Source organism: Lynx rufus, unplaced genomic scaffold, assembly GCF_022079265.1.
Source record: "Lynx rufus isolate CCGP_SWC_20201006 ecotype Redwood Valley unplaced genomic scaffold, mLynRuf1.p SCAF_44, whole genome shotgun sequence".
In the NCBI taxonomy this organism is placed as follows: Eukaryota; Metazoa; Chordata; class Mammalia; order Carnivora; family Felidae; genus Lynx; species Lynx rufus.
In genome coordinates this window covers 370,688-382,971 of record NW_025814861.1, presented here as the reverse complement: position 1 = coordinate 382,971, position 12,284 = coordinate 370,688, and the positions used below count along the sequence as shown (strand labels likewise).

The 12,284-nt window shown below is 49.8% G+C and overlaps 1 protein-coding gene across 1 annotated transcript in view; it reads right to left on the bottom strand.

Moving 5' to 3' along the window:
- The window catches only part of AK8 (adenylate kinase 8), a 127,957-nt gene that overhangs the window by 73,431 nt on the left and 42,242 nt on the right, over nucleotides 1-12,284 (bottom strand). Inside the window, exons 6-9 of the mRNA XM_047098187.1 lie at nucleotides 11,312-11,393; nucleotides 10,487-10,558; nucleotides 9,684-9,884; nucleotides 6,437-6,568 (exon numbers count right to left, since the gene is read on the bottom strand). Of these exons, the coding sequence (XP_046954143.1) occupies nucleotides 6,437-6,568; nucleotides 9,684-9,884; nucleotides 10,487-10,558; nucleotides 11,312-11,393 (487 nt within the window). The remainder of the gene's footprint in view (nucleotides 1-6,436; nucleotides 6,569-9,683; nucleotides 9,885-10,486; nucleotides 10,559-11,311; nucleotides 11,394-12,284) is intronic.

Genomic DNA, 12,284 nt, shown 5'->3' with positions numbered 1-12,284 from the left:
GAGCAGAGAGAGAACCCCAAGCAGACTCCTCACTTAGCACTGATGTGGGGCTCGATCCCATGACCCAGGGATCACGACCTGAGCCAAACTCCAGAGTTGGACGCTCAACTGACTGAGCCCCGCCAGGCGTTCCTAGCACTCAACTTTTAACTTACTGTTCTTTTTAAATTTTTTTAATGTTTATTTATTTTTGAGAGCGAGAGAAAGTGAGCATGAGCGGGGGAGGGGCAAAGAGAGAGGGAGACACAGAATCCAAAGCAGGCTCCAGGCTCTGAGCGGTCAGCACAGAGCCCGACGCGGGGCTCGAAACCACAAACCGCGAGATCATGACCTGAGCCGAAGTCGGATGCTTAACCGGCTGAGCCACCCAGGCGCCCCTTAACTTACTGCTCTTAAAGCAGAACCACAGAATCCAGACTCTCAGCAATGTGAGAACCACAACGTCTAGCATCTAATGAAAAACTACTTGAGATGCAAAGATGCATCAATCAGGAAAGTGTGACCCCTACAAAGAGAGAAAACAGGCTATAGAATCAGATCAAGAGGTGACCTGGGTGTCAGAATAAGCACACGAGAACTGAAACCAACTCTCGTTGATATATTTACAATTGTAAAGGGAAAGACAGTTGAAATGGGTGAGCAGCTGGGGAATCTCAGCAGAGAAATGGAACCTATATAAAAGAACCAGATGCAAATTCTAGAAACTGGAAAATACAATATCTTAAATGGAAAACATCATTGGATAGGTTGCAATCCATGAAGCGGAAGACAGGAAGACAGGTCATACAGTATCCAAACCAAAGCAAAGAGGAAGTAAAGGGAGGCCCGGAAAACAGACTAGAACCTCAGAGACCTGGAGGGCGGTACCAGTCAGTGTCACGTACACGCAATCTGAGTTCCAGAAAGGAGGGAGAGGGGAGGGAGGGAGTGGTGACACAGAGAGGCAGAAAAATACATTTGAGAAAATAATGGCAAGAGAGTCTCAAAATCTGATGAAAAATATTTCAAAATTTGATGAAAAACATCAATCCACAGATCGGAGAATCTCTGAGACCCAGCCAGAATAAACCCAACGTAAACCACACCTTGACGCATCATAGTTGAGTTTCTGAAAAGTAAAGACAAAGAGAAACTAGTCAGCGCAGCTGGGTGGGGAGACGCTCTATACATGGGGGAACAATGATAAAAATAACCCGAGTTCTCATCCGAGGCAACGCAGGCCGTACGACAACGGAATGCCGTGTTTAAAGCGCGAAGAGGAAAGCCTGTCAGCATAGATTTCTATGTGCAGCAGGAACATCCTTCAAGAATGAAGGTGCAATACAGACATTTTCAGACAGATGAAAGCGGAATTTGTCGCCAGCAGACATGCACTACAAGAAATGTTAAAGGAAGTTCTTTAGGTGGAAAGAGAGTGATAGCGGGTGGAAATTTAGACCTAAACAAAAAAGGGTTGATATGTGTAGGTATATCACAGGACCTTTCCCCTTCATGCTTTCATTGAAAGAAAGAAAGAAAGAAAGAAAGAAAGAAAGAAAGAAAGAAAAAGACAGAGAGAGAGAGAGAAAGAAAGAAAAAGAAAGAAAGAAAGAAAAAGAAAGAAAAAAAGAAAGAGAAAGAAAGAGAGAGAGAGAGAGAGAAAGAAAGAGAAAGAAAGAAAGAAAGAAAGAGAAAGAGAGAGAGAGAGAAAGAAAGAAAGAAAGAAAACCAAGTGACCAAAGCAAAAATAATTACAATATACTGTAGAGTTTATAACATGGGGAAGTAAAATGTACAACAAAAAAATAGCACAAAGGACGGGAGCAAGGTAAATGGAAATACAGCACTGTAGGCTCTTGTATTATACACAAAGAGGTAGAGCATTAATTCAAGGCAGACTGTGACAAGTGAATGATGCTATGTGACCCCTAGAGCAGCCATGAGCAAAAGAAAGCAAAGACATATAGCTAAAAAGGCAACAGAGGAAATGAAATGGATTGCTAAAAAGCACTGGGTTAATCCAACAGTTGTCAGGAAAGCAGAAACAAAGAAGAGGTAACAGAAGACAAAACACCCAGGACAGGAGGCTTGACACCATACTGAAAACTACTTAAAATGGACATGTACTGAACATCTCAATTGAAGGATGAAAATGTCAGACTGCATTAAAAAAAAAAAAAAGCAGGATACAATTATATGCTGTGTACAAGTCACATATTTTCAATGGAAGACACAGATGATTTAAAAGAGAAAAGACAGGGGGCGCCTGGGTGGCTCAGTTGGTGAAGCGTCCGACTTCGGCTCAGGTCATGATCTCACGGTTTGTGGGGTTGAGCCCCGAGTAGGGCTCTGTGCTGACAGCGCAGAGCCTGGAGCCTGCTTTGGCTTCTGTGTCTCCCTCTCAATCTCTGCCCCTCCTTTGCTCTTGCTCTGTCTCTCTCTGTCTCTCTCAGACATAAATAAACATTAAAAAAAATCAAAAGAAAAAAGAATATATACCATACAGATACTAATCATAAGAGAGTGGCTATGTTAGTATCAGATGAAGTAGACTCCAAGAAGATAAGTGTTACTGGAGACGGGGGAGCGTTTCCTAACCATAAAGCGGTCATGTCATCAAGAAGACACAGCAGGGGGTGCCTGGGTGGCTCAGTCGGTTAAGCATCCGACTTCAGCTCAGGTCATGATCTCGCGGTTTGTGGTTTCGAGCCCCGCGTCAAGCTCTGTGCTAACAGCACAGATCCCGCTCAGATCCTCTGTCTCCCTTTCTGTCTCCCCTCCCTCCCTCACTCACATGGCTCTCTCTCTCTCTCTCTCTCAAAAATACACAAATAAACACTTTAAAAAAAAAGGATACATTTTATTTTTATTTAAAAAAAATTTTTTTAATGTTTATTTATTTTTGAGACAGAGAGAGACAGAGCATGAACGGGGGAGGGTCAGAGAGAGGGAGACACAGAATCTGAAACAGGCTCCAAGCTGTCAGCACAGAGCCCGACGTGGGGCTCGAACTCACAGACCGCGAGATCGTGACCTGAGCCAAAGTCGGCCGCTCAACCGACTGAGCCACCCAGGCGCCCCAAAAGGATACATTTTAAAAAGTATCTTTGAAGAAGAAGAAGAAGAAGGAGAGGAAGAAGAAGAAGAAAGAGAAGAAGAAGAAAGAGAAGAAGAAGAAAGAGAAGAAGAAGAAAGAGAAGAAGAAGAAAGAGAAGAAGAAGAAGAAGAAGAAGAAGAAGAAGAAGAAGAAGAAGAAGAAAAAGAAGAAGAAGAAGAAGACGACGACACAGCAGTCCTCAGCGTACATGCTCCCAGGAACGGAGCTTCAAATAACATGCAGCAGAAACCGGCAGAGCAGAGACTCATCCACAGGCAGAGCTGGGGATTTGAACAGATCCCTTTTGGTAACTAAACAATAGCAGTGAGAAACCATGAAGGACACGGAAGAACTGAACAACCCTATCAGACATCTTCTCCTAATTGACATTTGTGGAGCACTGCCTCCTACAATGCCAGAACACATATTCTCTTCTAGTGCACATGGAATTCACCACGCTGAGCCACAAAAAAGTATCAGTACATCTCAAAGGACTGAAATCGTACAAGGTAGGTTCTCTGAGCACAGAGGAATTAGAAATCGATACTCCCCTGCCCCACAAACCTGGAAAACTCCCAAATATTTGGAAATTAAGCAATACACTTCTACATTATACACAAGTCAAAAAAGAAACCACAAGGCAGATGAGAAAATGTTTTGAACCCAATGATAAAACACAACACATTAAAATTCTGTGAGATGCAGCTAAAGAAGCACTTAGAGGAAAAGGCGTAGTGTTCAGTGCTTGTATTAGGAAAGAATGGTTTAAAGCCCCTGCCTCGCTTCGCGATGTCCCATGAAGAAAACCCTGTAATAATCTTCTCTCTCCTAACGGGTCCCGGGACCAAGGCTGGGGACACGTTCAGACCTGGAACTAGGTTGGACAGCCTTGCTTGCTCCCCTCTCCCAGCCTGGTCGTGCACCCGGATCCATACATTCCTCTCTGGTTCTTTCTACATCTTCCCTGTCTGCGTGCCAATAAAGGGCACCGCATAGAGCGGGGACTCAATGAGGGCGCTTATGACATTGGAATAAAATTCTTCATGGTTGTCTCTGGTTAGAAAATTCACGCTCGCTACAAAAAGAAAAAATCAGAATTGTAGGATATGCCACTCCACAGAGACAGCCAGTTTGGCGTATGCATGTTCCTTCTGATGTTTTCTGAGCATACACTAACACACATTGTAAACGGAAAGGAGATCATCCCCTGAACACTGTTGAGTGACTGGCTCTCGCCCCCTCTCTCATTTAACAATATATCATGAACATCAAGTCACTTTACAGGTTCCTTTTCAATAGTTGCCCCTTCACGTTGATTCATCATTAAATAATTAATGCTCCAGTGTATGGGTTTCCCACAGCTTACTTAATTATCCCCCTTATTAACAGAGTTCGGGGTCGCCTCTCTTCCATCATGCGCCCTCACATCTCTTGTTCGACATCTGAGTGCTTCGGTAGAATAAAACCCATGGAGCGAAATCGCTGGGCCAGAGCATGCGCACAGTTCACATGTGACCCCACAGTGCCTGCTGTCTTTCAAAAAGTGCCTTTTTATACTCTCAACCAATTGTGAACACGAGTGTTCCAATCAACCCTGTTGGAGCGAACGTTGGTTTGTTTGCTTGTTCAGAGCTGTTTGCCCACAACCGAAGAGTCGGGAAATGGGGACATGAGAGCCGAGCCAGGGGGTGGCCACAGGGGAGCCCGCCGTTCCCTGAGCTCTGGATGCAGACGGGCCTCGCGGGGTCTTGTACTTATCAAGAACGCCTTCGAGAAACGCGAACTTTCTGAGTTAGCTGGATTAGCAGAAAAGGCCCCCACCACGTGGCTCTTTAGCTACAAAACAGAAACCGTGATGAGCTTGCTCCGATCTTCCGTTTGGGAAAAAATCTAGGCCTATGATCTCATTTTTCATGATTGGTACATGGAAAGCAATGTGAATTTAAATACGTTTTTCCTGAATGACTCCGTTTGTGTAAACAAAATCCGGCATAGTGACAACGGTTTCCGTGAGGCCTGGCGCTCTACCACTGTTGGGGCTTTCGGAGCCGCCCTCGGCCGCTCACGCTGTTCCAGCCCTTCGTACGACAGTCCCCTCGATAAACACGTGGGTGCAGCGGCCGACAGACTGGTGCTCGCTCTCGGCAAAGACAGCACAACCGTAGCTGCAAATTGAGCCTTGTAATAAGTCAAGAGGTAAAACCAAAAGAACAAGTTACCTGAATAATTTGTTTTGTTTTGTTGTTGTTGTTTTCAAATCGGTGCAAACCAAAGCATTTTTCACCCTAAGGCATCCAGAGTGCCTTTCCGTACTCATCAAATCAGAGCACTGCCGTTTGGTATTTTCACGAGGCTACTAGTACGACTATTTTTCATTCCTAAACAGAACAATCGCTCCGCTCCCTAACTTCACGTCCCGGGTAGGATTTTCGTCGCTGATTCCTGGCTAGTCTCAGTGGCTTTGGAACTTTACGTTAGAGGCCACCTCCTTGAAAGGCGTTTTCGTTCGAAACTTGATCCTTCTGGGCTGGTACATATACATCCGTGCTTGTTTGTATACATAGATATTTGCGGGGCGTATCTGCAGGATTTGGAGACGTATATATGCGTATTTTTACATTTGGGGCGCAGGTCTCGTTTTTCCTTCACAGCTAGAGGTTACTCGGGCTTGCGGAACATTTATCAGAAGCGGCGGTGGCGGTGAGGGCGGCCCTTTCGCTCCTGGCAGCCGCATCGTTGTCTGTTCTGCTCCTTCCTCCTTTCCGGCCTTTATCCCCCTGAAGGGAGGCTGGCATCCGAGACCACCGGGGGCCACCTCGGGACAGACCCGGAGAACCGATTTCAGTATTTCCCTCTCCTCCTGGTAAAATATTTATTGAAACTGTACGAGCTTTCGAGAAGCCTTCCTCTGGTTCAGAAATTGTTTGCCCGTAAACCCGCTGGCCGGGGCTGGGGAGCCAAACGGGACCGGAGAAAATAAGAAAATAAATCCGCAGCAGAGCTCCAGATTATGCGAGAGCTGTGGCTTCCAGGGAGACCGCAGGGGCCGGAGGAAGCGCCCCTGGTGCAGAGCACAGAGAAACCACTGCTCCCAAGGAGTGAAATATGATGACTAGAAAATGCATGGGCTCTTTGGGCGGCGGACGTATTTTTATTGGTTAATGTTTTTATGGCCATATTCTCTGTGAGGAACCATCCCTGCGAAGACGGACCTGAAAACTGTTGACGGCAGAGAGCAAGAAAGAGAAGCAACACTGACCTCCTTCTCACCACCCCCACAAGGTGGGAAGGCTTGGGAGGGCAGTGGGGGAAGGGGGGCGGGGGCAGGTTCTGGAAACAGGGCGCGGCCGGGGCACTCACCGTTGACGAGGCCGTATTTCTGGGCCAGGAGGGCAGCCTGCAGACGTTTCCCACTGCCCACGGGCCCGCAAAGCAGCACCCGCGGGGTGAACGGGGCATTAGATCGATGGCTGGTTTGGGCATAGGTCAGAGCTGGAGAGAGAGGATATGGGCATAGTAAACTCAGGTCCTAAAGGAAGGGAAACCAGCTTACGGCACCTGCGCTCACGCTCTTAAGAACAGTGACGATTTCTCCCGTTTACAGCCGCGTGGAAACCCCCTGGGCAGCTGCCAGCCGCCAGCCGCCACGGGGCGAAGCTGTGGGGAAGGAAATCCGCTTCAGGCTTGGGCACTAAGGCAGAGGGGGGCAGGGGATCCGGAGAAGCCACCTCCGAAGCACTGTCCACCCTGCGGTTCCTCTAACACCTGCGCTTCCCTCCTGGCCGACGGGGGGCTGGTCCCAGCACACAGGATGCACAAGGTTGGGTTGGGATGTTTCCACACTGACCCCGGGCCGAGCCTCTAGCCTGAAGCTTGGAACCGGGCGTCTCCCAGTGTCAGATCTAGACTTTGATAAATGCATCAGGCCTGGAGGGGGCCTCGTGCCCGGGGACTTCTAAAGGACATGGGTAGAGAATAACTTGCGGCTGCGCTCCAGTGACACCAACTTTGTTGGGAGTCTCCAAAGAGACAGTGACCAAATAGGTCCCAGGAGTGGGCAGATGTGGGTGCATGGCTGGCCCGTGGCACGCCCTGGCATTTGATGAACAAAGAGGGGGAGGCACGGGGGCCAGCGTCTCCAACACTCAGGCGACTCAACAGCAAACCAGGTCACCCCTGACCTGAGCACGGGGGAGGGGCTGTGCAAGCAGCCGAGGAGGCCGTTACAGGGCAGCTTGGCACCTGCTGATGCCGAGGTCCGGTGCCAGCTCCCCAGCCACCCATGTCAGAACAGGTCTCCCTCTCTAGCCTTGCCTCCTGCCAGGGACCCAGACAGTCCTGCGCAGGGTCGGCCACGGACGGCCCTCTGGTGGCTGTCCTGCCTTTGGACGGATTTAGCTCTAGCAAGGGGCTGAGCCAACACGCGGCCTTTAGGGACCCAGCCACCCCCGAAACCAGGGTGTGCCAACTGCGTGCTCGTGGCATTTTGGGCACATCCCTGGTCCAGGGGTTTGGGCACACCCACCAGGTGCCAGTGGCCCACTTCCCAGTTGTGACAACCACCAATGTCCCCAGGATGGAAGTGGGGGGACCATGAGAAGCCCTGGGATGTTCATTGTATGAATTTTGAGCTCTCAAATCTTTGTAGGATTTTTTTAACTGGAAGGATCGTTCTAGAGACCACAACTCCCCCCTTCTTTGGAGATCGAGGCACAGGTAAGTTAACCGACTGTCGTAAAGGTGGTGATTCTAACTGTCTTCATGGCAACGTCATACCTACCAGCGTGTGTTAAACACTAAGCTAAATAAACACTCTGCGGACTTCGTCTTATTCGATGGGTGCAGCATTCCCACGAGAGATGTGTTACGTTCTTGCCCGTTTTACCGGGAGCTGGCAGGGCTGGGGCGATGCTCCCACACCTGCGGCTGGGGTGACATTTTTCAGCCCCTGAGAATAAGCTGGAGGCCATTCAAGCAAGGCCCCTCCAGCCTCAGAACTGCCTAGATCCACGGCCATCTGAAATGCACAGACACTACGGGCAGAGAAGCCTGCTTACAAATGATGCTTAATTTACAGTAAATAACTAAGTTAATTAGAAGTAATGATCCCCCAGACAGTCTCAACATCTAATTATTCTTTTTAAAAATATGTGGTTGCTGGATGCACTGCAGAGAGATTAAAAAAACAACACAGAATTCCGCACTCCAATTTTCAATGTGTCTGTCTGCATTATTAATTAATAATAATTAATATTCAGACACTCACATTTTTATTTACAATTCCAGGCATGAATTCTTTATGAACGATCATCTGAACTTTTAAATTTAATTAAGTGATTTGGAAGTAATTAATGTGTAAATTCAGAACCGTGCTATAAGATAAATGTAGTGGCTGTTTATCTTCAGAGTGCAGTGTAGATTACTAAAGACCCTTCTGAGATGCAAAATCACTGGAAAACCGTAAGGTGTCTACAGCCCGGCTTGTAAAGTGGAGACATTTTCTAGACATCTACCCATTGGTTGATTGACCTCCTCAGGGAGCGAGGCCGCTGTCCCCGGGCTGTGAGTCCAGCAAAGTCCACGGGCAGATGGGGGCCAGGGGAACTGCCAGGCCAGGGAGCTCAGAAGCCCTTCCCCCGCAAAACAAAACTTTTCTTAAAGAGATTTGAGGGAATGCGCCCCAAAAGGCCATTGTCGGCTATCAAGTGTCTCAGATCTCCGTGCTGGCATTTTTATTGTGTCGTTTCCTCAGCATTGCCTAGGAGGGGATAATCGGATGCGGACACACTTCTGAATGATAATTCAGCTGCTCTGGGATCGAACTAGTCTAACTTTCCCTGGCCTTCTTGGACAGGATGCCAAGGCCCGACAGCAATGAGGTCTGATGTTTACTGAGTGCCTCGCTGCACCCAGGCTGGGCTCGCAGCTATGGAGATGTGATTTGCAGACTCCCATGTAATCCTCACCCAAGCCTGGGAGGAAGACAAGATTTCTGTTCCCACTTCAGGGATGACAAAACTGAGGCCAAGAGGGGTACAAGGGTTGCCGGAGACTGCCCGGCTGACGTGTGGTGGGGACGACGTGTGAACACAGGGCCCCCGGCCCCGACGTCTCCGGGCTCAACCTTCACCCTCCTCCACACGGCTGTGCGCACACATGCACCTGCTTCAGGTGCTTTCTGTGGACCTTTGTCACTGCTCCAATGACAGTGCAGTGGGAGGGGGTGGGGCCACTTCCCCTGCTCTGCATGGACTCACAACCCCTGAGTTGTGTTGCCCGGTTTGTGTGTGTGTGTGTGCGGTGGCCGTGGGTTCTGTGCGCATGTCTGTTTTAATTTTTACAAACTTTCTCTTCCTTCTCCCTCACCCCCCAGGGCCAAACTTCTTGCCCCCGCTGTCCCTCCTGCCCCACCCCCTCATTATCAAATCTGCTGGCCACACCGATCGTAGAACGTTATTAGCCCAGGGAACCTAGGCCGTCCAGGACTTGACTCCCAGGGTCTCCGGCACATCCTGGTCCCTGGCGTCACTGCCACATTAAGGGACCCTAGGACGGGAGGGTCACGGACGGCCAAGGTGCCTGGGAAACCCACCGCCTGTGTGTTTACCCTGGTAGAAGACATCCACGCACGGCTGGTCGGCGCTGATGACTTTCAGGATCTTGGGGTAAGCCGGAAGGATCCTCATGATGTTCCTGTGGTATTCCAGCAGCTTCCGTGCCGTCTCCAGCTCTGAGATGCCCTCTGGCACCACCAGCCGGTTCTGGATTTCCGCTTCGGGGGGCCAGTCAAAGGTGGTGTGATAAATCTCTGCAAGGGGACAGGCGCGTGGTTAGAGTCACCCGCGGGGGGCCGCCGAGGCCGCCAGGGCATCTGGCCGGGGGGGGCTTGCCGTCCAGGGGGCCGAAGCCTGGCAGCCCGCCCGGAGCCGTGCGGATGTGCTTTGCCTCCGGAGCTGCTCTGACGTCTCTGTTAACAATAACAAAACGCCGAGGATTCTCAGCACGGCGGGAAGGGCGGCCACGACTTCGGAGCACGTGCTCTGAACCGGGCACTCTGACGGACCCCACCAACACACGCTCGTCTTCACAGCCATCCGATCACAAGGCACGGGTCACCCCGTGTCCAGGTGAGAAAACCGAGTCTCGAAAGGGGCGGGGCCAGAGTCCACAAACCCAGGTCTGTCTGCTGCCCCGACTCCTCCGGGCCGGGGCTTACCATCTCCCACGGGTCTAGCCCAGCCCACCACACTGGAGCACGTGCCCGCCTGTGCGGCCCCCGTGTGGCCCTCTGCGGGCACCCCGAGCGGAGACGGGCTCAGTAAATGGGGGGTGGGGCTGTCGGTCACTCCAACCGATCACTGACCGCCTCTGAAACCCCATGGAGCGGGCAGGGGGTGGAGAACGTCCTACCTCCCGTCTGAGGGTCGATTCTCTTCCCCAAGTTTCTCTCAATCAGGACGGTGTCTGGAGAGCTCAGCACAACTGGACAGAGAAGGGAGAGAGCACAACCAGGCAGGTTGGGCGGCGGGTCCCAGACACTTGAATCTCGGGGGCTGATAACCTGTCTTACGTCTCTCTTGCTATGTAACGACCACCCCCGACGTTCCCTTAGAGAGGTCTGCTCAGCACCCAACCGCGAAGGCACAGTCTCAGGCCAGCGGACAGCCCACACTTGAACGTCTCCTCTAACAGTTTTCACGGTAACAACACGATGAGCAACGTCTCGGTGGGAATGCTCTTGCCACATTTTGGATTATTTCCTAAAGAGAGCTTCTCGGAGGTGGGATTCCCGGAACAAGGAACCACCAGGGTCAAAACAAAACTCCATTTTTCTTACTTAAAATTTTTTTTTAATGTTTAGTCATTTTGAGAGAGAGAGAGGGAGACAGAACATGAGTGACGGAGGGGCAGAGAGAGGGAGACACAGAACTCGAAGCAGGCTCTAGGCTCCGAGCTGTCAGTACAGAGACCAACGTGGGGCCTGAACCCATGAACCGTGAGATCATGACCTGAGCCAAAGTTGGACGCTTAACTGACTGAGACACCCAGGCAGCCCTAAAACTCCATTTTTCTGAGAGCGATCCCCAAAGGCCTTTAGCTTTATAAAATTCAACTGTGCTGTCCTTTTTCCTGCTGGGTCCTGGCTGGCGCAGGGCTGAGGGGGGGCACTGGGAGTGGACAATACAGAGCAGGGCATTCCCTTCTGGGGTCTGGGGACAGCCACAGGCTACTCACTGACGTGTCTGGGGGTGATCCCGAGGGTCTGGATCATCAGAGCCTGCTCCCGAGTTTCAGGAATGCCATCCAGAATCCAGCCCTAGGCGGAGAATTGAGAGGTACTCATCTATCTTTACTTTTTAGATTTTTTTTTTTTTTGGAATTATAAAAGGAATGTAATAGTGTCATTTTAAAAAACTGGAACTTTTAAGACAAAAGAAAGTAAGTGTTTCTGATAGCCACGTCATCCACCTTAACAAGTACTCTTGTATTGTTATATTCCCTTCTTTTTTTTTAATGTTTACTTATTTTCAGAGAGAGAGAGAGAGAGAGTAGGAGGGGCGGACAGAGGATCCCAAGCAGGCCCTGCGCTGACAACGGTGAGCCCGACACAGGGCTGGAACTCATGAACCCTGAGATCATGACCTGAGCCAAAGGTGACTACACGCTCAACTGAGCCACCCAGGTGTCCCTATTATATTCCCTTCTGAATCCTACATTTGTGACCATAATCACAACATACATATTTTGTGTCCTAATTTTTTCCATCACACCTCACAGCCACCTAAGCACTTTCTCAAATCGGCACGCCTGCCCATTGCCACCATTTTCAGTGTCTGCCACATTCTGCCCAATGAACGTGCCACAGTTGCTTAAACGTGCCCACGACAGAACATTTCAACTGCTAGCGATTCTTGCCATCATGAATAACGCTGTGATGAATGGTGCTGTGTCTATGGCTCTTTCCACATTGTGGATTCTTTCTTTTTTTTAAATTTTTATTAAAAAAATTTTTTTTAATGTTTATTTTTGAGAGAGCAAGAGACAGAGCATGAGCGGGGAGGGACAGAGAGAGAGAGAGAGAGGGAGACAGAATCCGCAGCAGGCTCCAAGCTCTGAGCTGTCAGCACAGAGTCCGACACGGGGCTCAAACTCACCAACCACGAGATCATGACCTGAGCTGAAGTCGGACACTCAACAGACTGAACCC